This window comes from Larus michahellis, chromosome 27 (genome assembly GCF_964199755.1).
Source record: "Larus michahellis chromosome 27, bLarMic1.1, whole genome shotgun sequence".
NCBI classification, from domain to species: domain Eukaryota; kingdom Metazoa; phylum Chordata; class Aves; order Charadriiformes; family Laridae; genus Larus; species Larus michahellis.
The window spans coordinates 738445-763546 of record NC_133922.1 but is presented as its reverse complement, the minus strand read 5'-3'; the positions used below and the strand labels follow the sequence as shown (position 1 = coordinate 763546).

The window sequence follows — 25102 nt, the reverse complement described above, 5'->3', positions numbered from 1 at the left end:
CTCTCTGCAGAGCCTTGCCAGCGAGCTGCAGGAGGTGAAGGAGAAGGTGAGCCGGTGGCAGTGCCCGAGGGGGCTGCAGGGAGGCCAGGGGGGATTTGGAGAGGGAGGGGGCAGCCAAAGGCCCCCCCCCCCGCCCCGCAAAGGGACAGCACGGGGTGCCATGCCCTGACTCTGCCACCACCGCCGTTCCCAGATCAGGCAGCTGGAGGATGCCCTTGGAAAGTCGTGGGTGGCTGGAGCAGACTGGAGAGCAGATGGCAGCGACCAGATCGCCCTGCAACTGGGGTAAGAGGACGGGAGAGGGTTTGCTACCCCATGGGGCTGCAAGGGAGCCCAGTGGCTGGGAGCATCCCAGTCTGGGGGGCGAGGGACACCCCCCTGAGTGGCCCCGATGAGGCTCAGCCTGCCTGTGCACCCATCTTGCTGGCCAGGTCCATGCTGCAGGAGACAAAGCAAGAGGTGTTGGAGCTGAAGGAGCTGGGACTGCAGGAGATAAAGCAAGAGGTGTTGGAGCTGAAGGACCTGGGACTGCATGAGATAAAGCAAGAGGTGCTGGAGCTGAAGGACCTGGGACTGCAGGAGACAAAGCAAGAGGTGTTGGAGCTGAAGGAGCTGGGACTGCAGGAGTTAAAGCAAGAGGTGCTGGAGCTGAAGGACCTGGGAGTGCAGGAGTTAAAGCAAGAGGTGTTGGAGCTGAAGGAGCTGGGACTGCAGGAGTTAAAGCAAGAGGTGTTGGAGCTGAAGGAGCTGGGACGGCAGGAGTTAAAGCAAGAGGTGCTGGAGCTGAAGGAGCTGGGCCTGGAAGACTTAAAGCGAGAGGTGCTGGAGCTGAAGGAGCTGGGACTGCAGGAGTTAAAGCAAGAGGTGCTGGAGCTGAAGGAGCTGGAGTTACAGAAGATAAAGCGTGAGCTGAAGGAGCTGGGAGAACACCAGGACATGACCGAGGCCACGCTGAAGCAGCTGGTGACAGAGGTGGCCGAGCTGATGCAGGCTCAGGTGAGGTCTAGGGGGAGTGCTCCCACTGCCCGCCGGCTGGGTGGGGGGGTCCTGGCAGGGTTCCCGGCCACGGCCCCTGGCCGGCTGCAGCCATCGAGCCTCCACAGCACCTTGGCTTCTTGGCTGCATCCATTCCATCTGAGAGCCGATCCCTTCTCCCCTTCCTGCAGCAGGACAAGCTGAAGGCGATGGAGAGCGCAGGGCAGGAGCAGGCAGAGGCGCAGGCAGCATGCCCTGCCTGCTGTGGGGACACCGGAGCGCAGGTGGGGCAGCTCCTGCAGCGCTACGAGAAGCTCCAGGAGGTGGTGGACTCCCTGATGTCCCGGCGGGCGGTGGGCAAGGTGCCGAGGCAGCTGCCGAGGCAGAGCCAGGTAGGGAGATGGCGGCATGGGGGGCTTGGGAGGGGGCTGCCGGGACTCCCCTGGCTGGTCGTGCTGTGCTGTAACATGGGGGAGCCCCTCGCTGCTCCCCACATTGCCTTGTACAAGTCAGCAGCACGGAAGGAAATGAAAGCCTCGGTGCAAATGTCCTGCTGGCACCGAGAGCCTTTGGCCAGCGGCCAAGTAACCTGGCTCTGTCGCCACGGGGCAGCCAGTCCCCCCTTGCACAGCACCGCCCTGTCATCTTCCTCCCTGCAGCAGGATGAGGAGGTGCTGAAGCGCGTCCAGGCCACCCTTGTGCAGGTGCAAGGCAGCTACGAAAAGCTCAGCTCCGTCGTGGGGAACCTCCTGCGTGACAGTCAGCGGCAGCAGCAAGATACCAAGGTGGGTGGCTGAAAGGCCCACGGGGTCAGAGCATCCTCCAGGCAGAGCCTGGGCACCACAAGGAGTTTGTCCCTTTCCCGCAGGTTTTTAAGGGGGGTGGGAGGTGGATGGGGGGCGCTGAACTGGCTGGGAGGCAGCTCTGACGCTGCCGTGGCATCATGGGGTGCTTTCTGTGTTGGCAGGCTCTGTTCCAGTCCCTGGAGAAGCTGGTGAAGGGCAAAGCGGACAAGAATGACCTGATGCTGGGACTCGATGTGGTATGGCCTGGAGGGTCCCCAGCAGCAGCCAAGGGGGTCCCAGGCAGGGTGACAATCACCCCTTGTCCCTTGGGTGCTTGGTGGCAGAACCTGCCGGGGGGAGGGAAGATTTCCAGACTGGCTGCGCGTCCCTCGCCAGGTCCCTCTGTCTCCCCACGGGTCCCTTTGGCGGCTGGCACCAACCCCATGGGGGTGATGGGGCAAGCAGGGCCACGTAGCCACTTCTCCCTCTCCTCCCAACACGAGCTGGCCCTGCCTAGGCTACCTTCGTCCTTTCCCCACCGCTCTCCTGCCCTTCCCTCTTGCTAGAAAGCAGACAAAACCAGCCTGGCTGGCAAAGTCAACCGCAGCGAGTTCGACACAAGGATGGAGCGGCTGACTGAGATGCTCGAGGAGGTGCTGAGCCGGCAGACGGGCCAGGAGAAGGTCCAGCAAGAGCTTAGTGAAGAGGTGGCCTCCAAGGTGAGGGGTGTCTCGTCTCTGCCACGCAAAACCTGCTCCTTCAGGGCTTGGCATCCCTCCGAGGATCCCTCTGCCAGCTGTCCCAGCCGGGGACCACCATGTCCCATCCCGGGGCAGCTGGCTGAGGGGGGGCACCTGTCCACAGCTGGACCGCCAGGAGCTGGGGGCTCTGCAGAAGCAGCTGGAGGGGCACTGGGAGAGCAACCTCAAGCAGCTCCAGGAGGGCTCACAGGCAGGGGCTGATGATGCAGCTGGCATTAAGAAGTGAGTGCAATGGGGACGGCGGCGGCTTCAGGGACACCTCGCTGCTGCCTGCGAGCTGCCTGCCTGTGTCCCCCCCAGGAGCTCACCCAGCCCTTTTCTCCCCACTCCAGCCCGCTGCTGACCCATTTCCACTGCCTGTCCTGCGACCGGCCCCTCGACATGTCGGTGCCTGGCCCGTGAGTAGCACCTGGCGCTGTGGGCGGGACGGGGGGGCGATGGGTGCTGGCAGTGCCCCGCCGTGCCAGGCACAGGGGTTCGGGGCTCTGCCTGGGGGGTCTGACCCTGCCCAGCCCCCTCGCGGCCCTGCCTGGCAGCAGGGGGACGCAGAGCCCTCCCCAGGGAGCAGGGGGTGCCGTGGGCTACAAGCCCATGGGTTTCAGGGCACTGCCGCGTCACCCATCTACGGCTCCTGCCCTCCCCAGGCACATCGTGACCATCCCATCCCTGCCGCCGCTGTCCCCCCGCCTCGCCGAGCACCCCCGTACCATTCTCAAGCCAGAGCAGGAACAGCAGCACGACCACAGGTAGGGGACACGGGGACCCATCCCCGTCCCACTGGGGTGCAGGGTGGCCTGACCCCGGCGAGGGAGAGCTCTTCCCCAGGTGGGGGCGGTGGGGTCCGGGCGGACCTGGGCAGGGCAGGGGAGCAGAGCTGTGCTGCAGAGGGTCAGCTGTGCTTACCCCGCCTCTGAGGGGTTTTACAGCCCCCCCTCGCTGCCCGTCTGGCCCAAGTCTCTGTCTCAAGGGCGCTGAAGCCACGTGCGATGAGTTGTGTCTGGTCTCAGCCTGACCTCGGGCTTAGGGAGGTCAGGGTCCTTCTCCCAAACAAGTTGCTGAAATCAAGCGCTGCAGCCGGGACAGCCCAGCTCCTGCCTCCTGCTGTCCTTGGCGTGGGGTGCAGGGACCTGCCACTGCCACGGCCAGCTCCCGGGGGCTGTGGGGAAAGAGCAGATCCAGCAGGACGGCCGGGGGGTCTCCTGCAGCAGGCGGAGGGGAGCCGGGAGGGACAGACCCCAGCGGGGAGCAGCCCCTGGCCCCCTCCCTGCCGTAGCAGGCTGAAGCACGGGCTGCCACGGTGCCGGGCACTGAGCATCCGCGTACCCCGTCCCACAGGCAGCCGCCAGCCGAGGTCAAGTACCCCACCGTGCCGCGGAGCTGCGGGGGCCGCCACACTGTCACCACCCCGCTGCAGCGCCGCCAGGGCCTCCAGCTCCCCCGGCGCCTCCAGCCGCTCCTGCTCCCCAACAAGGTAGGGATGACAAAGGTAGGGATACGGCGGGGGCCACTGAGGCCGAGCCTCTGCGGGGGCGGGGGGGGCATCTGTGCCTCAGTTTCCCCAGGGAGAGCTGGCCGTGGGAGGGTTGCCAAGGGATGCCGAGTTCGGCCCCGTGGCTCAGCCAGCCCGCTCTCTCATTCCCAGTGCAACGTGGTGGACCTGTTGGCAAAGGACGGCTGCATGTCCAGGGAGCAGCTGGACAGTCCCGTGCTCACGGACAAAGAGGGTACGGCCGGGGCTGGCTTGGGGAGAGGATCCCATGGGTGTGAAGGGGCAGCGGGGAGGGCAGGGCACCCACGAGGTGCTGGGTTTTCCCCACCCTTTTCCCCCCCAGTGCCCCCACCCCAGCTCACGCTGCTCTCTCCTGCCACCCCTGCTGCCTGACAGGGCCAGCACAGCACCAGCCCGGGCTGCACAAGGCAGCGGAGAGCAAGAGCGACTCGTCCGACTGCCACCTCCCTCACGCACCAAGGCCCCCGCGGGACAGACCCAGGAGCCGGGCAGCTGGGCAGGGACAGCTGCTCTCCAGAAAGTGATTTCTTATTTAACTAATAAAAAGCCCTTGATGTTATTTTGTGTTGGGTTTTTTTCCCTTTGTTTTGGCCATGAACGGCGGTCACAGGGACAGAGGGGGCATCCCCTTGACAAATCACAGCCCCCAGTTCCGCTCTCCCCCCTCAGAGCCCAGTGGGAAATACAGCAGGCAGTGGGCTTGTGGGCTCCTGTCGCCTCTGCGCGGGAGTTCTGCTCTGGGCTTCCCTGGGATGGTGACGCAGCTTTCTGCCATTGGGAGCCACGATGCAGATTTCAAGCGCTGTCATGGAACGGCGCTGGCTGCAGTGCTGCGCCTGCCAAGTGAGCGCCTCCGACGCACAGGAACACCAGGAGCGACACAACACACTCCCTTTTACATGGCACGGTGATTTATGATCAAAGCGCAACAAATTGCTGCTCCTGAGCACTGCAGCACAGTTTGTATGTGCAAACCAAGAGGTGCCCAGGCAGCTCATCGTGCTGGCCCTGTTCTTGCTCCAGATGCACCAGGAAGGGACGCCTCAGCCCTAACAAGAGGCAGCAGCCACCAGCTGTGCATTCACTGTTGGCAACGTTGAGAGAGCCACCCCCACTCTTCTAGAAGCTGACACACGCACCGCTGGCATCTTACGGACGCGCAGTTAGTCCAGAGTGCTTCCAGGGTGTTCGGGGACAGCAGTTCAGTGTTCAGCTACAGCAGAGCAGAGCGGGAAGAAAAGCAGAGCCAAGTATCAGCTGCTCATTCCCAGGAAGGCCTGGGTCGCTACACACTCCTGGGTAAATTCCTGTGCGAGACACTGAAGCTCGTACAGAAGCTCTGCAGTCACAGCCAAAATTGTTACTTTTCTGACTGAAAGATCCATTTCTTTCTAGACGATATAGCCAGAAAGCAGGGTAAAGAGGAGGTGAGGTATTGATTCCGAAGGTGTGCAAAAGCATTTCTTTGTCAGCGATGGAATAAAAGGACACGGTCTTCTTTTGTAGCTCCAGCAAAACTCCAACCTTCAACGGTTTATCCTTGCAGAATAACGTTTCTTGATCTCTGTGCCACGCTGACAGCTGCTCTTTGGGACCTAGCCATTCTGCACACCAGGAATGCTCCGCTCTTCCTAATTGGTCCCTTTTTCCAAGAAGTTCATCAGCAACTCCAACAGCCCACCCATCGCTGGCCTGGGGAATTACTTCCCAGTAGCGGCACCCCGCAGAGAAGCTCTGGGAACACGTCACTTGGCTGATGCAGAATCTCTTGGGCGATGGCTTTAATAACAGTGGATGTGCATCCCTACTCAAAACAGAAACAAAACCAACAGCCACAGATAAACTTTCACCAAAGTTCAATCCTGCAAATCAGCAGAAATCCTCAACCAAGCACCAATGACTGCATCCTGAGCACACGGAAACATTTAACAGGCACAGCTGAGGAAACAGCCACGACAGACTCACGCACTCCAGCGTGAAGGGGAAGGTACTTGCCACCTTACAGGACGGATCTTATTCCTAACCACAGTCGTACTAAAAAATGTGCCGATAATAAATGGGACGCTTCCCTCAATAGAACTGACATAGTCACCCGTTCACTGGGACGTGTTCTTGCACATTTGATCAGCAAAAACACTTGTTCTATGTTTTCAGCTACCGCTGTAGTACTCTGTGTTGACTGTAAAAATAGTTCTGTAAAAATGTGCCGTGGTTTTGGCCAGACTGGCCGATCAGAACGACAGATGGCCCTCCCCCCACTCTCTCCTCAGAGAGGAGAGGAAGAGATAAGGAGATTTACGAGTGTAGAAAAAGAACTAAACTACTTTAATGAAAATAATAATAAATAAGAAAATAGTAAATAGTAATAGAATAATAAAAATTAAAGAAAAAAAGTGTACAATATATACAAAACCGTATCCAGCTCCCAGGATGACGATGGCGTCAGCAGCAGACACAGGGAAAGTTCCAGACTGGACTCAGCGACGGACAGGAGCTGAATTCCGGAACTAGAGTCCGGAGTGCTCGGATCAGGATCAAAGGCAGATGAACAGACAGGGTCCTCCTCAGACGTCGGCCATTGAAGAAAAAACGAGCCAGAGCCCCCTTTGCCCCTTTGATCCCTCAGCTTTTATACTGAGCGTGATGCAGATGGGATGGAATACCCTGTTGGTCAGTCTGGGGTCACCTGTCCCCTCTGCTCCTCCCTGCGGGTGGGACCCTGTGTATCGCAATGCTTTCAGTTAGCTGCATCACACAATAGAATGCAACAAATGTGGAAGTCGTTGACAGTATTTACCATTTAACCCAGGGTAAACAAAATTATGCATAAAGTAAATATATTCCTTTTCTGACCTCTTCAAGTCTGTCCAAAGCATCCTCCAGTTTTCTTCTTCTTTCCAAGGCCAGAAGCCAGACTTGCTGCCATTTGCTGACTAGAAGGTTTGCCGTGGATTCTGGGTTTCCATTTGCGCCTGGGCTGCTGACAGATACGTGCCTGGTGCTGGGGAACGCTTTCCTGTTAAAACATGACAAAATGGGTTAAGTCTCACTCAGTTCAAACAAAACAAACATTCACACGAAGGGTACTTGACTTGTAATTTCCAAACCAAAAGGAATAAATGTGTAAATTGATGCAAACATGATACACACTAAGAAGCTTTTCTCAAAAATCTAAGTCATGAAGAAAGCCCCCACCTTCAAGTTTATTTACCTGTCTAGTGATGACTTTTTCTTCTAGGCTCTCCCACATTAGTTTGAGCTCTGAGACAAGGTCTTGAGCTGTGTGCTTGCCACTCTCCTCTGTTACCTTCTGCAGCAACAGCTCTGCCTGACGGCTCAGGCCTTCCATTTCTATCTGCTGCTGATAAGCTTCTGTCTTAAATTGCTACGGTAAATAGAAAAAGAATACACATAAACTTATCACAAGTAATGACCTTCTGGAATACAGCACAGTACAGCAGTATTTGCAATACCAATGCATCCCTCTCAGCTTTCGTACGTTTGGGGGATTGTCATCCAGGGTAAAAATGCTTGTAAGACACCGATCACCCCGACGGTCGCAGCAAACTGAGCATCTGCAGCAGTGTCTTAATGTTCTAGCAGGTATTGCTAACTGTGACCACAGAATGGCAAAGATGGCTAATAGGAAAGTATTCTCCAACGATCTCTCTGGTCTGTACAAAAGGCAGAACGCATCTGGAGTCACTTCTAGCTCTGGGGGTTGTGATAATACCATCCGTGAAACTTCAGATAGAATTGTTTTTCAGAAGACCTGAAAGCAAATCTTCTTCAGTAGAACACCCTCTCTGGTACACGCAACTGGGACAGCACTCTGAACAACTCGCCTAGGTGTGTTCTTCTGAAGTACGTAAGATTATGGGTCATTTGAAGTTACATCATAAAATAGATAGACTAAACAACCTGCCCACAGCCAAAAAAAGTACAAGCGAGCCATGAAACCAAGGACATTACCTGATCGTTACACATCCCTGGTTTTTATATATCGCATAACAGCCTACCGACGTCAGGAGCATGCTCAAGTCACAGATCCACAAAGACAGGCTTCTGAAGGTCTAAGTTAGCCTGAAATTTTGATTTTCAGCTTACTAATGTGCTGTGAATGTTGTGATCTGTGTGAGCATTTAGGTAAAGCCTGCAATTGCAGAAGTGAAGCTGTGGAGGCATTCTTTCAGAGCCTCAAGGAAGCTGTTCACGGTAGAAACCAGAACACGTAAAAGTCACAGCAAAAGAACCCTGCACATAATAACCTTACAGCCTGTGAAAGACAAGGAATGCCACTACAAGTATTTCTCAGCTGTCGGAACACACTCACAAAATAAAATGTACTTTCACCAAAATTTGGAATAGATTTTAAAATTAAACACATTTTAAAATGAAAAGTGTGCAATGAAATGTTATCTGAAATTTTCATACAGATTCTTTTCTACTAGAAGTTGAAAATTGCTTTTGACTCTTGAAAAATACAGAAAAATACTAAACACCACGGGAAAATGCAGACCGATGAAAATAGAAATGAAATCAATTGCTCGTTCATACCTTAAGTTCCTCAGTTTGCTGCTTCACCGTCTCCAGACCTGTTCCAACTGGGGACATAGATGCCAACCCGCTGCCAGCAATGTCCACCCAGTCAAACATTGCCTGAAAATCAGAGTAGGAAATTGAAGCATGAGCAGAGAAATAGTGTCAGATTTCAAAGTTGCATTAAGTAAAATACCAGAATTTTTTACTCCAGAGAATAATATTGCTGTGCGCTTTGAAAACAAAACAAAGCAAAACAAAACCAAACAGCTTTCTTCAGCGGAACCTAGGGGTTTTTTGCAATACAAGGGATCCAGTATTAACTAAAGTATTCCACGTAATGGTTACGAGAATGTACATGCTGCAAGACTGAACCCCTATTAGCAGCAATATCCTGCCAGTACTATTCATGCGGACTAGTACTCTACTTCTGCAGTAAAATCAGCAATTTTTATGAATACCCCGAAAGGTTAAATACAAGACAAACTCTGTTCTGCACTCCTTCGGAGCAAAGATGGAAGGTGGTAGCTGAATGATAACACACTTTAAATGATGACGACAAAAGAACTTCTGTTGAAGGATAACGGTATCTGTACCAGGAAGATGGAACACGACCCATTCAGTACAGATCAGACAGTGATGGCCAATACCTGAGCTTGACTGAATCTCCTCAGGATAAGGCAGTTGGAACTTCAAAAAACAAATGAAGTCTCCCCAGTTCTGAGGCTTTGTGGGTACTTCCCTTACTCCTGATATAATGCAGAACGACCTCAAGAACACTCCAGTTAAAGATTAAGAACACCTATAGCACTCTGGGCAATTAATTACACAGAGGAAAAAATACCTCTGCCAGGCCCTTTTTCCTCCTGCCTGTTATCTGTGATTCATTACGGAGAAGGGCTTAGGACGGCTTCTCAGAGCTGCCCACTGCTACACAACTCCTTGGGAAAAGGAGAACTAACCCCCCCAACACGCTCAACAGGGTGAGGCAGCTGTAGCTAACAATCTGCCCACAATACTTTTAATATTGTCTATTGAAATGAGCGTAAGGCGGCAGTTAAATACAGTTCTTTTACAAAGTACCAAGCTTGTAGGATGTACAATGTGCAGCCCCAGGAAATACAAAGCTCTCAAAGCAACGGCAATGTTCCTAATGTAACCCTACAAGTCAACCTCTGTGCAGTATGAAAAGAAGAGACCTTGGAGAAAAAAACACGGAAAACAAGATGTTGCATTATTATTAAGATGTGTTCTGCTGCTTGGTCTGCACCGAACACACAAGCAACTGCCCTCAGTGTCATGTGAAACTCTGTTTTTAAAGATCTAATGAACCAAGAAAGACAGTAATTCCACTGGGCAAAAAGACAGCTTTGCAAAATCTGACCATGAAAACCCTTCTACTGTTTCCATCTTCCAGCCATTCACTGACAAAAGACATGAGGCCTGCCACTCAGCCAAAACTTGCAAAGAATAGGCAAAAAAATGAAATAAAATACAGCGCATATAGAGAAAAGATATCTTAAAAAACTGCTGGAAAGTTTACCTACCGATTTTAAAAGTGAATCATCTTCCAAAGTATTGTGATTGGATAAATTACGGTAAGAATTAGTATGATGCTCCAGTATGTCTACATTCTTAGTATAATTACGCTAAGAATTCCTGTAATGGTCCAGTAACATTATGTTACTATTTTGGGCTTAAAATAGTCAAACTGAAATATTTGACTTATAAAAAAGGTGGAATAAAATTGAAGTTCTTTCACTGCCCTCCACTCAAAGAAAACAGCTGCAGGTGAGTATACGGACCTGTATTCTGTTCCTTTTGGATCATGTAAACATGTCACACCTTCAACTCGCCTACTATGTTACGTACTGACTCCCACCAGGAAATGGGAGCAGGATTACTATAAACTTGTGTCTTACCAATAAAGGGCACATCAATTTCGAATCTATACATAGAGGAGTATGTGAACAACTACATGCAGAAAACAACCCAAACAGACTTAGTCTTTAATGGAAGAAAAACCTCCAACCCAACCAACCCCGAGAAAAAATATCTGCCTACTGAAGAAAACAGTCGCTAGAATCAGTGACACATGTCACCTTCCCAATCACGTAACATTTTTTACTACAACCACATTAAGTCCTATTGACTCAAGATTGGGTTAGGTGTATCACACCATCTTACCTGCAGTCCTTCTTGGTATGGAACAGCTGCCTGCAGAGCTCCAACAAGCTTATCTGCCCGTTCTTTCCTTGTTTTGCTTAAGGCATCCCAGGCAGAATTCAGCTGCAAATAGGTGAAATTTACTCCAATGGACAAAAGAATGTTACTGCTGCTGTATAATGTGCGTTCACTCATTATTCACTCATCAATAACACCAATAAACTAAGCATGAATAGTTCACATTAATTCCGTGTTAAAACTCTTGTTCTCCTTATCACTGCATAGTTACTTTCCTTCAGAATGCACTCGATGTTCTGGATGACAAAAGCTGTAAAATTCAATACTGATACTGAATAGTTTTCTTAACCTACGGATTACAGCCAATATGGGAAATAGTATCATTAAATCATTTGGAACTGCATCCTTATCAAAAAGGTAGCTTAAAAGAAACATACCCTGCTGAACACTGGAGAAACTGTCAGTACTCTGTAGCCATCCAAGCAGGATTGTCTCAGCCAAGATGTTGCACTTGGCATAAACCAGATACGTTTCAAATTTATTCCAGCATTCCTATTGCAAAAAGTAGCCATGCAATCACCCAAAGTACCCAATCCAAACCAATCACCCAAAGTACCCAATCCGAAGAAGTCCGTATCAGATTGCACCTTTTGTGAATGCGCGAGGAGTTGTGTAATTTGCTTATGTATCGAAGAAGAGTGGTCCTCTAAGTCCATGCAGCACATTCCGTCAAAGTCCTCACAGCCATGTCCGTGGGCTAGTAGCAAGAAGTCAATAGCGGCTCTGTTTTGCAGGACTGCATGTTGTACCGTAGACAAGTCTTCAGCCATCTCAGATAGTATGCGGCTGGTAGCATTTGCTTGCTTAATAACCCAACAGGCAATTGCATCTAAGTTTCTGTGGGCTCTCGCTGCTGCCACCCCAGGGGTAAATAGCGAGGCGAAAAAAGCCTCCCAGCGATTCCATAGCTTAACATTATCGTCACAGGTATTTTCTAATGCTTGTGTTGTGTCACGAGTAAAACGTAACCGCTGTTTTGGGCTTGGATGATAGTGAGGAGTGCCAAGACTAAGCTGTCCAATAGTACACGGGCCTCCTCTAGGGTTAGACTCTTCCCCCCACCCCCTTTTTTTTTTTTTTTTTTTTTGCAATGCTAAATTCTTACAATGCTAACTTCATATATTAGGCAACTGTCACACCATCTATTGGCCAATGTTAACCATCGCTACCATCTCTTACCACAGCGATAGCAGTCACATAAAACCTAAGGGTCACAATTACCACAGGCGACGCAATGAATATGTTCTACTGGAGTCTCTGCTCTATTGTCCATAAGAGCACTGCATCAGTCCTCCGAATGTTCTTCGGTATGCTGTTCAGGGGAATGATCTAGCTGTGGATTGGTGTTGTGGCCGTCCGACTGTGGTAGGGGTTCACGGAAAGGTCGCACGCTCTTCGCTGGGATCCACCTGGGGCCTCGTTCTGTGGAAACACAAGCATAGCCTCTGCCCCATGTGACAAGGGGGTACGGCCCCAAGACCTTACCTGTCTCAGGGTCGCGGATCAGGACTGGAGCTTTTACGCTGGCTTCGAAAGAAGTGTTTGTGTTAAAGTGGCGAACGATCGGAGGGTTGTTATCTATTAAAGAACAATTTAAAAAGTTAAAAACATACAAGGCTTTCTGTAGACGTTCTTCAGGGGTGGCTGTCCCTACTCCCCCTTTCTGTTGCTGTAACAAGTGTTTTAACGACTGATGAGAGCGTTCATCAGGGAGGCGAAAAACAGGACCCAGAGGGAAAGGGGAAGGGCAGGGAGGAACAGGGAGGCAGAAGAGGGCTGACAGGAGCCCAAGGGCCCAGGACTCACCGCAGCTCCCGGCTCTGCAGATCTGTCCTGTCGGCCTGTGCCAGCCTCCCCTCAGCCGACACAAGATGGCCGCCGGGAGCCCTGTGCTGGGTCCACAACTCCCAGCGTGCCCCGGGGCGCCCCCTCCTGCCCTCTGACCCCGCGGGAACCATGGCCGCCTCCCCGGGGCTGCCCTCGCCCAGGGCCAGGCCCTGGAGCACGGCTGGGGCCGGGAGGAGGAGGTCAGGGAGGGAGAGAAGGTTGGGAGAGGGCGGCGGGGTGGGGGGAGAGGGGCGGGAAGGGCCAGAGGGCCGGGGAGAGCAGGGGGGAGCTGGTCAGGGAGCTGCGGGAGGAGAAGTGCTGGTGAGGAGCGGGAAGAGATGGAGGGCAAGAGATGCTGGTTAAGCTGGCAGAGCAGCGCGGAGAGCCGCCTGACAGCAAAGGTGCCCGGTGGCCGCAGAGGAGCCCAGGGGAGCTGATTCTTTTGGAGGCCACCAGGGCAGCCTTCCTCCGCCCCTGGTTTTGGTGAGCGATGGAGCAGTGCAGAGCCGTCCCTCAGGCATGCAGGCCTCAGGAGGGCTTCCCAGTGCCCCAGTGAGAGATCCTGCTCCCAGGAAGCGCCTCCCATGGAGCAAAGGCCATATCCAGCCACCCGGCGCTGGGTACGGCTGCCCCAAGGGGTGTCTCAAGGAGGACGGGGCCGTCCGTCTGATGGCTCTGACACACAAATGGTGAGCTGAAGCCCCGTGGCCGTGGCTGGCTGGGTCAAAGTCTCCGAGTTTAGTGACATTTGGTGAACTCCTGCACTAAGTATCGCATGACTTGAAACATCCCTGAAAAAATGGGGGAGGTTTGTCTGCGTGTTCTGCATGCTTCTGGATGCTAGACTGTGGCTAGGAGGGAATGTGCTTAGTTATCTCTCAAAGGGAGACAAAAGAAGTGCCTAAGTAAGGGTCAGCGTAACTCTTCAGAGCTTTGGCTGTTTAAATGTTGACCTGAACTTCTACAGAAACGGTAAAACGCTTGCACTTTTCTTCTCTTCTAGTTCCTGCGTGGGTACAGGGAAGAAGGCAGCAGACGTACACATTAGCTAAACCCCCTTCTTATTGCCAGCCGTGAAGGCGCCTCTCGGCTGGGAGCCCGAGAAGGACCCCGTGTTACAATTCTTGCTCCTTTATGTGCCACCCTAAGGCGATTCACGTATGCATTGTTACAGTCTAGGAAACTGAGGAGAAATAACTGGACTCCAGACGATCCAATGTGAATCAACAGAAGCCGTTTATTAAGCACAGATCATCATCTTTTATACCCTGCGTTGTAGCCGTACACGCAACCCGCTTATTTCTGATTAGCTAGTTACACTGTCCACGCGTGGTGCATGCAGTTCATTCACACATCAGATTGGTTACAAGAATTCGCATAGTAAATTGTTTAGTCATTAGCACAACATGTTTCCTGCCTTCTCAGTTCCCGTGTTTCCCATGTACTAATTCCATCTTCTACCACCTGTTTTGCCCTTAATCTAATCTCTCACAGTAGGGAGGCTGGCTCACATGACCGTTTTCTCTCAGATACATTCCTACAATCTCGTCCCTCCCCAGTGCGGTTCCGCGTCTTCTCCCTGGACCCCGACCTGCGCCCGAACCCCAAACCCATCCTGGTCACCATCACGGTGCGGGGCCCTGTGGGGCTGGGGCAGGTCTATGGGGTGACCCTAGGGGTGAATGTCACTCTTGTGATTTCACCGCTGCTTGTGTAGCTTTTGGGCAAGGAGCAGGCATATGGCTTGTGTGGCCGCTTCTGATGCCGTTAAAATAATATTTGGTCCCCACCCCAACATGGCTTTTTGGAATAACCGTCATCAGCAGAAGCCTGTACGCAACACGCACACACGTGTGTGACAGCGGGACTCCTGAGCACGCAGCAGCAGCAGCAGGAGGGTGTGAGGTCATGGTCACTGTAACCCCTGAGCACACGGTGGTGGCAGCAGGAGGGACGTGAGGTCACTGTCGGTACCACTCATGAGCACACGGCAGCAGAAGTAGGAGAGTGTGAGGTCACCGTCAGTATAACCCACGAACACACAGCTTTGGCAGTAGGAAGGATGTGAGGTCACGTCACCGATGTCACCCCGTGCCCGTGGGGCTCGGTGCAGAGCGGCCGTGTGCATGACAGGGGCATGACGGGGGCTGGGAGCTGCCTGTCCCCGTGTCTGCGAGGCCGAAGGAGCAGCCCCTGCGGCCCTGGCTGGAGCAGTCGGGGTGGGGGTGGCTCGGGGGCACCCCAGGGATGTGCCTGGGCACGGTGCCAGGAGGAAACCACAGACTTCCTGCCCGGGTGCTGCGGGGGCAGCGGGGGGAGCGCGTCGAGGCCACGTGGGCTGTGGTTTGTGCACCTGCAGGCTCCAGCTCCCGCTCCGCCTGTGGGGAATAACGGCCCCTGGGTGACACACTGAGAGTCAGGGACACGTCTGAGCCTCTGGGCTTCCCGTCTGCTGCCAGGGCAGGGACATGATCCAGCTGCGGCTCCTGCGAGGGACTCACTGTGGGGCCCTGCAGGGAGGGACGGACAAGCCAACGCTCCTGGGATGGAGCCCTTGCCCTGGATGAAGACCTCTCCCAGCTGCTGCTCCCAGCACAGTGAGGTCCGTAGCAGGGGCAGGGGCTGTTTCCTCCCCATCCTGACACAGACCCTGGTGCAGTCCCCGCTCCATGGTCACCGCAGCTTGGGGGCAGCTGGACCCTTGCCTCATGGCTTCTTGGATGAGCCCAGTGCAGGAGATGCTCAGTGCTTCCAGGCCCACAGCAGGGTGCAAGTGGTGACTAACCAAGTTCCCCTGCACACCCAGCTTGTCCCATGATGATCTGCCACCACAGCGACCATGACACCGGCAGCGGGACATATATGTCCCTCATATATGGTCATGAACGGCGCTGGAGAAGTTCATTGGCGGGCTGGGCTGTGTCGGAGGGGAGATAGCTCCTGATAACGTCTAAAAAGGTGCTGCTGCTTCGATTGGCTCCTTCCGCAGCTGGGTCGGCATCTGCAGAGATATATCACCCTCCCATCATCGTTGTCCCCATGAGTCCCCAGGGGCTGTGACAGGGAGTGGGGAAGAGCAGGGCTGTGCCAGCAGGGCAGGAGGCTCAGGATGGGAATGGAGGGACTCCTGTCCCCTCGGGTGCTGTGGCTGCTCCTCTGGGTGCAGCTCTGCAGAGGTAAGTGCCGGGTCCCTTTTCCCACAGCCCAGGGCCATCGGGTACCAGTGGGGTCATCAAGAGCCCTTTGGGAAGAGGGTTTCTTTCCAAGTGCCACTGAGATGAGGGTCAGAAGGAGCTCAAGTCCATGGACCCTGTGCCTTTGCCTGTGTCCATCTGGGTGGGAGAGGGTGTCTCCATGATGCTGTTAAGGGGTGCTGGGCTGGGGAGGAGCAGGTGCCCTGCGCACGGCCTGGCGATACAGGTTTTGGGTGGGCATGGGCAGGGGCCCTTTGAGGTGGGAGGAGGTGCTGAGGGCTGTGGGACAGAAAATGGCCGGGCGGGTCTGGAGTTAGCACCCCCAGCCTGCACAGCCCATGGGGAGTGGGGGGACGCCCACACATCCCCAGGGAGAGCCTGGAGGGGAGAGGGCTCCCATCCTGGTGCCTGTGACAGGCAGGGAGGACCCCAGAGCTGCACTCTGGGACTCGGCGCTCTCCTGACCAGTCCCATCTTGGTGGTTGAAGGGGCTGCGGAGGTGAGACTGGAGGATGGCAGCGGACGCTGTGCTGGGAGAGTGGAGGTAAAACACCAGGGCCAGTGGGGGACCGTGTGTGATGACTCCTGGGACACGAATGATGCTGCAGTGGTTTGTAAGCAGCTGCGCTGTGGGTCCTCTGTCAAAGCTCCTGCTGAAGCACACTTTGGGCCAGGATCTGGCCCCATTTGGATGGATGATGTTGAGTGTCACGGCACAGAGTCGGCCCTGTCTGACTGTAGACACAATGGATGGGGTCAAAGCTACTGTGGTCATGGTGAGGATGCTGGGGTGACATGCTCAGGTAAGGAGCCAATCTCTTCCCCACCTTTGGGACTGGGACAGGAGAAGGGACCTGGCTGTGCCCTCAGGGAGCAATGAACGGCTGCCAGGGCAGGGTCCTGTGTTGCTGGTCACACTGCCAAGCTGGGACTCTCATTGCTGGTGTCCCTGGTCCCTGAGGAAAGACCAGTGGGGTTCCACCCACCGCCGGGCCCCAAGATGGTTCATCCCACCGTCGGTTGGTGCCTGGGGCTGGGAGATGAATCCCCCTCAATGCCCCGCATTTTTTGTTGATTCTCATCTTTCTTCTCCAATTCAGCCAGCACCTGTCTGGCATTGCTGAGGGCCAGGTTCCCCTGTGCCAGAGGCACCGAGAGCTGCTCACGCGGCCACCCACAGCCCCAGAGAAGGGTGCGGAGTGGCCAGTGGCTTTTGGGTTATGCCTTCTGGCAGACACAAGTCCCTCAACCAAAGCAAAGGGGCCGTTCAAAGGGAAAAAGCCCTGTCCTTGGGCAGAGGAGCAGGGTGTGCCTGGTATATCTGTGCCATCAGCACCCATTGGGAGCTGCTGGGAGGGTCGTGGGGCTCTTTGCCTGTGGCCACCTTGCAGGGCAGGTGGGACATGGGTATGTAACTGCCAGAGGGCTGTGGGAACTCACAGGGTTCTTTGGTTACTCCAGGATTTGTCCAGCTGGTTGGAGGGGACAACCCCTGCTCAGGACGAGTGGAGATCCATGACGGGAGCCAGTGGAAAACTGTCTGTGACTCCGACTTTGGTCCCAAAGCTGCCGACGTGGTCTGCAGAGAGTTGCAGTGTGGCACAGCCCTGTCTGGTCCCGGGGCAGCTCACTTTGGAGAAGGGGCTGGTCCCACGTGGGACAGAGAGCTGCAGTGTGTGGGGAATGAATCCCTTCTCAGCTCCTGCCCCACGGGGTCCCCCAGGGACCGGCCCTGCCCCCACGCGAATGCTGCCGGTGTCACCTGCACACGTAAGGACTCAGGGCAGGGTGTTACCACCGGGGGTGTGCCGATGATGGGGGAGCAGGGACGGGACTGTGCTGTGCTGGGTGTGAGGACAGAAGGGGTGATCACAGAACCATAGGATGGTTTGGGTTGGAAGGGACCTTTCAACGTCATCTAGTCCAACTTGCCTGCAACCAGCAAGGACCTCTTCAACTAGATCAGGTTGCTCAGAGCCCCGTTAGACCTGACCTTGAATGTTTGTCTGCAGCCCTAAAAGGGTGCAGAAGGAGGAGAAAGGCAGGGTGTCCGTTTGCCCTCTACTCCACCACCCAAGGCAGCAAAAGCACAAGTCTGCCCTGTCTCATCCTTCTCTGTCCCGAGTTCACAGGGTTCAGGCTGGTGAACGGCAGCACGGCGTGTGAGGGGAGGGTGGAGGTCCATGTGCAGGGGACCTGGGGCACCCTCTGTGCCTCCCGCTGGGACCTCCTGGACGCCCACGTTCTCTGCCGTCACCTCAACTGCGGGTTTGCTGAGTCCATTCCTAAAGGAGGGCATTTTGGGAGAGGAACCGGCCCTGTCTGGAGAGACTCCTTCCACTGTGACGGGACTGAAGCCCACCTGGGAGAGTGCCCAGTGACTGCCCTGGGGGCCTCGCCGTGCTCCCATGAGAACAACGCTGCTGTCATATGCTCAGGTGAGTGCAGGAAAACACTCAGTTACTCTGTTTTCCTCTTAAATGCTCCCAAAGCAGGGGACCCTGTGGCAGTGCAAGGCTCTGGCTCAGAAGGTCCCCACAGAGGGCTGGCGGCAGGCAGGTGAGCTCCAAGGCCCTCCTGCAAGGGTGCCAGAGCCTGGAGACATGCTGCAGGCTGCCGGGCTCCCCGATGCCGCCAAGGGCTGGGGCATGGCTGCTCTCCCCAGGCCCAGCTCGCTTCGCATCCCTGCAGCTGGTGGGTGGAGGAAGCCCGTGCGACGGGCGAGTGGAGATCTTCCAGCACGGGACGTGGGGCAGAGTCCTGGATGAGCAGTGGGACGTGCAGGAGGCCAGCGTGGTGTGCCGGCAGCTGCAGTGCGGAGAGGCAGAGGCAGCCTACAACCCCCCGAAGGCTCAGAGAGGGACGGGTCCCGTGGGGCTGCGCGGGGTGCGGTGTGCAGGGCACGAGGCCAACCTGACCCTCTGCAACACCTCCCTGCCTGAGAGAGCGCTGGAAGCAGGGATTGCCGAGGACGTGGGGGTCGTTTGCCGGGGTGAGTGGCGCTGCACGGCCCCCCCAGGCTCTGGGCTGGGTGGGCAGCCGGCCCTTGACGGCAGCCGGGGTTTCCTCCTGCTACAGGGAGCCGTCAGGTGCGGCTGGTGAACGGGCCTGGGCGCTGCGCTGGGAGAGTGGAGATCTACTACCAGGGCAGCTGGGGGAGCGTCTGCGATGACGGCTGGGACCTGTCTGATGCTGCCGTCGTTTGCCGCCAGCTGGGCTGCGGAGGGGCGCTGGAGGCGGTTGGCTCCGCTCGCTTCGGGGAAGGCTCCGCTCAGATCTGGCTGGAGAGCGTGAACTGCTCCGGGGCCGAAGCTGCTCTCTGGGACTGCCCGGCAGGGTCCTGGGGGCAGCACGGCTGCGGGCACAAAGAGGACGCAGGAGTCGTCTGCTCAGGTGTGTGCCGGGAGCTGTGGTGGGAGCCCAGCGCCCAGGCAGGCCGGGACGAGGGGAGAGCCGGACACGGCCGAGGCTGTTCCTGGCCAGCTCTGAGCCCCTGACAAAGGCCATCGTGGGGACACCCATGCACAGGTGCCCTCTGTCCCACCGGGGGTCCCTGGGGCGCTCCGCTGTCCCTGACGGGCAGCAGGGAGGGCAGGGGTGTCTGTCCATCAGGGACATTTCTCTGTCCGTGGGTGCAAGGGGGACTTGCCGGACGTGCCTTTGCCTGTCTGAGGGCCTGGCGGGTGCAGGGGTGTCCCTGCTCCCCCAGCCCCAGCCCAGCCTGTTCCCCCCCGCTGCCTTTCCTCCCAGAGTTCATGGCCCTGAGGCTGGAGAACGGCACCAACTGCTCTGGGCGCCTGCAGGTTTTCTACAATGGGATGTGGGGGAGCGTTTGCTCCAACTCCATGACTCCTGAAACTGTGTCGCTGGCATGCAAGGAGCTGGGCTGCGGGGACAGAGGGTCCCTGGAAACACAACGGCCCCACGGCAGGCTGTCTGGCACGGCCTGGCTGGATCGTGTGGGGAGAGAAACAGCTCCTTCTGGCAGTGTCCCTCCGCTCCCTGGCACCCGCAGTCATGTGACGACCTGCGAGATGAGACCGACATCACCTGCAAGGGTAATTCTGAGCTAGCCGGGCACCAGCATCCCCTGCGATCCTGCTCCTGGCTGGGCATGGACAAATTCCTGGGCCTGCAGGGGCCTTTCATTTCCAAGCCAGATGCTTCTGCTGCTGGTACCAAAAATGGGACTTCCTCTCCTGGAGCCCCACACATTCACCAGAGGTTGCCAGCCGGGCTCCCAGCTTCGCCTGGTTGAGGCAGAGGTTTCTCGAGGCAAGGTCCCAGAAGGGAACAGCCAGGGCTCTGAGGAGTGTCCCTTCCATGGACACCCTCCTGCTGCTCTGTGACCCAGGGTCCCTTTGGGGCCGAGCAGTCAGGGTCCCCCACATTGCCGAGTGTGTGTCCCCTGAAGGACCGGGGTTCAACTGCTGCCATGGGTGGGTGGCACGAGCTGAGCTGAGCCCCGCTCTCTGCTGCACGCCCCCCCTGCAGCAGCCCCTTCACCACAGCGTTTCCCTCTGCAGGGAGTCAGCCAGAAACGCCCCCGGCCCCAATGGCTGCGTGCCCCAGCACCCCGAGCTGCACAGGCAGCTGCTCCTCTGCATGCCCCTCTCGCCTGGCAGGGCTCTGCCTGCTGTCCCGCGGCCCTGGGAGCTCTCTGCCTTCTCCAGACAGGGAGAAGATTCGTGCCGTGGGAGGGGAGAAGGGGTGCTCTGGCCGAGTGGAGGTGTGGCACCGCGGCTCCTGGGGGACGGTGTGTGACGACTCTTGGGACATGCGGGATGCCGAGGTGGCATGCAGGCAGCTGGGCTGTGGCCCTGCGGTGTCTGCCCTGGCCGAGGCTGCATTTGGGGAGGGGAGCGGCCCCATCTGGCTGGAGCAGGTGGAGTGCCGGGGGACAGAGCCATCTCTGCAGGACTGCTGGGCCCGGCCTGGGGACAGCGGTGCCTGCCGCCATAAGGAGGACGCAGCCGTGATCTGCTCAGGTGAGCGGCAGGGCTGGGACACCTCACAGGGAGCCCTTTTCCCCATTGGCTGCCATCACGGCTCCAGAGCTCCTGAGCGCAAGGCCATCCCTGCAGAGCAGGAGAGCCTTTTGCTGAGTGGGCAGCAGCTTCGGTGGGGCTGGATGTCCTCCAGCTTCTGCCCGCAGGGCCCTGCAGCCCCCAGGGGCACCTCCCGGGCTGCCGGCTCTGTCCCTGCTCTGGGCCCTGCGCTCCTTCCTGGCCGTGCTCACCAGTCATGCAGGAGGGGCGATTTGGGTGGGATGTGGCAGGGATGTCTACACATGCACACGTGCGCACACCGTGCACCCAGGACAGCAGCACCAACCCCTCCAGCAGGTAACCCGTCCTCCCCACCAGCGCCGGGTCTTCTTGGGGCCAGGCTGTGACCCACAGCCGGAGGGAAGGGGCTCCTTGCTGGGCTGTGAAACTCCCAGGAGGAGGCACCGGGGTAGCGGTGGGGCGGGAGGCTGGGGAGGGCTGTCATTCACCCACTCAGGTGGGAGCTTCCCCATCCCTCATCCCCTGAAACCCGGTACGTAATGGGGGTCAGGACTGGGGTGTGCCGGCCCCTCACCTCTCCCAAGCCTGGTGCTGCCCTTTCTGTGTTCCTGCCATGCAGATCCCACGCGGGGCCGTCTGACCGTCAGCAGGAGAGTCTCATTGCCCATCATCATGTGCATCATCCTGAAAGCCGTTCTCTGCCTGTTCCTGGCCCTCCTGGCCGGGCAAGTGCGAAGCGCCAGGGCTGGGCGCAGAGGTGGGTCCCTTCCCAGGGGAAGATGCTGCTGGCAAGGCCAGGGGTGCCGTGGGGTGTCAGTGAGCGGGAGAGGCAGAGCTGGGGGGACAAGAGTGCGTGCTCTCTGCAGGATCCCATCCCCTCTCTGACCATCCCTGGGCCAGCCCTGCCTCTGTCCACGGGCTCTGAGAGAGCTCAGGAGCCCTTCCCCGAGGCCATGTACGAGGAGATCGGTTCCAGCCCAGCATGGCAGAAGCAGGCAAGGTTCAGCGGCTCAGGTTGGTGTGCGTCCCTCATTGAGGACACATCTACAGTGCTCTTTCCCCTGGCTGCCACCCAGGGTTGACCCCTGCAGCCCCCTAACCCATGGTTCGTGCGGTTGTGGGGCTGTTGGATCTGTGTGGGGAGCACCCATGTCCTGGGCCCAGGAGAGAAGCTTTCTCCCCATCTGCTCTGCGCGTCCCATTTGGGGACAGCCCCTCTCTGCCTGCCCCTGCACCCTGGGGGACACCTGAGGGGTGAGGGAAGGGGCTGTCCCAGGGCAGCTCTGGCAGGCCCTTGGAGATGGGCTTTGTCCCAGGGCAGCAGGGTGAGTCCTGAGCCCTTGCCCCCGTGCAGCCGTGGCTCTGTGGGTCCCACGTCCCCAGCAGCACTGAGCACAAGCTGGGTCAGCAGAGCGCACTCCCCTCACACCTGCTGGGCCTCTCTCCAGGCTCCTATTCAGAGGGGTCCCTGAGCAAGCTGCAGCCCTACCCCGGGGACAGCAAGGAGGAGGATGGTCTGGGGTCAGCACCAGGTAATGGGGGCAGGAAGGGGTGGACCTCTCCTCCCTGCAGACATGTGATGGACAGCAGTGTCACTGAGCGTCACCCTCGGAGCTGGGAGGACGGGCGGGATCTCCTGTGGGGCTGCAAACACCGACGTCGGAGCCCCACGTCCCTGCGCATCCTCCCATCCTCTGCTCTGCAGAACGCATCTTCTCACTGTCACCAGCTCTCCTCTCCTTTCAGACATCCCTGTCCTGCCTGGAGGTGACCCAGCTGATGGCTATGATGGTGCCAGGGAGGTTTCTGACCCTGGGGAGGATCCTTCCCCTGGGCAGGAAGACTGGGAAATGCCCAGGGTGGCAGAGGAAGGATCCGGACCCACGGATACCCCTGGAGGTGAGAGGGAAAGAAAGAGCTGCTGGTTCCTGGGGTGGCATCCCTGGCATTGGATAATTCGCTGTCACAACGAGAGCCCAATGTGCTGGGGTGGGGGAACCTGCCCCAGGAGTTTTTCCTTGGGGGGACTGTGGGTGGGAGAGGGAGCTGAACGTCTCAGGACTGGTGAGGAGAAGGGAGGAAGGTGACGTACAGCCCAGGAGAGGCACCCCATGGGGTGAACATGCAATGGCCTGCCTTGCTTCTTGCAGGGCCAAACCTGCTCTCCCAGAGAGGTGCTGGTGCCCCCGGAGCTAAGGGGGATGGCTGGTCCCTGTCCCCAGAGAGCACGGGCTATGACGATGCTGAAGAGGTGTCTGTGGCACATCCCCCTGAGGACACAGAGGCTGTGACACCGGAGCTCAGTGCACAACAGTCCCTGAGCCCCGGGCCAGGAGAGCCCGTCCCTGCAGTGCAGCTGGGGGCAGCCAGGAGGGAGGAGAGGTCTGTGCAGCTGGGAGAGCCGTGAGCACCAGGGAACCCTCTCCCTTTTCCCACGGGCAGCAGAAACTGCCAGGGGTTTCCTCGATTTTGATTCCCCTGTTTTTACACAGGGGCCCCCATATCGGTTCTTATTAAAAGCCTTTGAGCCAGAGCTGTACTTGCCTGCCCAGGTGCTTTAGTGTCTCCCCAAGGGTGGCTGGAGGAAACCAGAGCCCAAAGACATGGCGGTGGGGAGGGGGCACGTCTTGGGTGGGTGTGTGGTGCAGGGCAGTGAGCTGAGCTCAGGTCCAGCACAGCTGCCCGCCTCTCTCCTGAGAGGGGGCTCCAAAGAGGCAGCGCACACAGCCCTCCTCACCCCACAGCCAGACCCTGGCTGGGCAGGGCAGGCCCACAGTGCCTGCAGAGGGCCAGAGGCTCCAGCTCCAGCCTTTCCATCATTTATCAACTATCTTGGTCAACAGGGGAGGTACCAGATGACTGGAGGGTGGCTAATGTGACGCCCATCTACAAGAAGGGTCAGAAGGAGTGTTGTGCGAAAAGGGGCCAAGCGGTTTTGGCAGAAGATAAACCCCCTTGCGTTCTAATACTCCTCACCGAGGTGGGAGGCCAGGTGCGGCTAGGTTTAAGTTCTGAGTGATGCCCAATTCAGCACTATCAGCCCAATCGCTTTTAATATGTATTAAACTATTACGATTTGGATACACTAATAGTGGACTGCACCTTCAGTCTAGTCGTGCTCCTGAACTAGCACGGCCTCTCTCAAGTTTTGGTCGCGTTCAGTGAGAAAGCGAAACGACCAGCTACTGAAACAGTGCAGTTTATTTAAACAACAGATATACAGGTTCTTTAGGATTGCCAGTGATAAATACACTGTCTACAAAGCACGTGCAAATAAAGATATTGTTAAGTATACAAAGGTGCGACAAAATTATAAACGATACAGCCTGGCTATAAATGTAGGGTAGAGATTCTCTAGAGAAATTTCTAAGTCCCGAGAAAGCACTCGGTGTAATCGCAGTCTTACCCAAAGGCGTCCCTATGGGGGGGAAGAGAGGCTCAGCCCGTCGACTGATCCCGGAAATCAGCGGTGGAATTCTTCGCGATGGTGTCTTCCCTGACATCCCCTCTCTTTTGGGCTATTTTTATACTATTTTTTTATCTTCAAAGTGGAGTTTGAGTGACTTTAGTCATACGTACTTTTATTATGATTAATGTATTCAAGGAGGAGTGTTCACACCTCGGGGGTGGATAGCCTCCGGGATGGAGGTGTGTTTTGGTACATTGTGGTGAGCAAAGTTCGCACAAAGGACAGCATTTCATCAACATTTGATGAAATGTTGGCTTGGGTAGTGCGTAGGCCGCTTATCTGTTCTGTAGTAGCATCTCGTCCCCATATCTGCTATTCGTCACAAGGAAAGGCCACAGAACAAGCGCGTTCCGTTCCGTCCCTTGTGTAGTTTCACAAACAACATGAGACAGGGAATCACAGATGTGGCATTCTTCGTGTGCTGGCTGTGGCTGTATTCTACCTCAGAAGCCTCTTGATTTTATGACTTTCCTTAATGTGTGAACAATGCTGTATTTTTGTATTCTTGGCCAATTTAGTAATTATTCCAGAAGGAGGATTCCAGAAGGAACTACAGGCCTGTCAGCCTGACCTCGGTACCAGGAAAGATCATGGAGAGGATCACCCTGAGTGAGCTCTCATGGCAAGCGCAGGGCAGCCAAGGGATCAGGGCCAGCCAGCAGGGGTTTAGGAAGGGGAGGTCCTGCTTAACCAACCTGATCTCTCTCTATGACCATGTCACCCGCCTTCTGGATGCGGGGAAGGCTGTGGACGTTGTCTATCTGGACTTTGGCAAGGCCTTTGACACCG

The 25102-nt window shown here is 56.4% G+C and overlaps 1 protein-coding gene across 1 annotated transcript in view; it reads left to right on the top strand.

The window, feature by feature from the left end:
• The window catches only part of LOC141735010 (scavenger receptor cysteine-rich type 1 protein M130-like), a 452930-nt gene extending 429679 nt beyond the window's left edge, over positions 1-23251 (top strand). Inside the window, 15 exon segments of the mRNA XM_074567425.1 lie at positions 16324-16638; positions 17297-17605; positions 17959-18273; positions 18501-18827; positions 18914-19228; positions 19586-19789; positions 19792-19893; positions 20362-20424; positions 20509-20823; positions 20978-21008; positions 21459-21601; positions 21745-21858; positions 22293-22376; positions 22591-22743; positions 22995-23251. Coding sequence (XP_074423526.1) covers positions 16324-16638; positions 17297-17605; positions 17959-18273; positions 18501-18827; positions 18914-19228; positions 19586-19789; positions 19792-19893; positions 20362-20424; positions 20509-20823; positions 20978-21008; positions 21459-21601; positions 21745-21858; positions 22293-22376; positions 22591-22743; positions 22995-23251 — 3047 coding nt within the window.
• The last annotated feature ends 1851 nt before the right edge of the window (positions 23252-25102 follow it).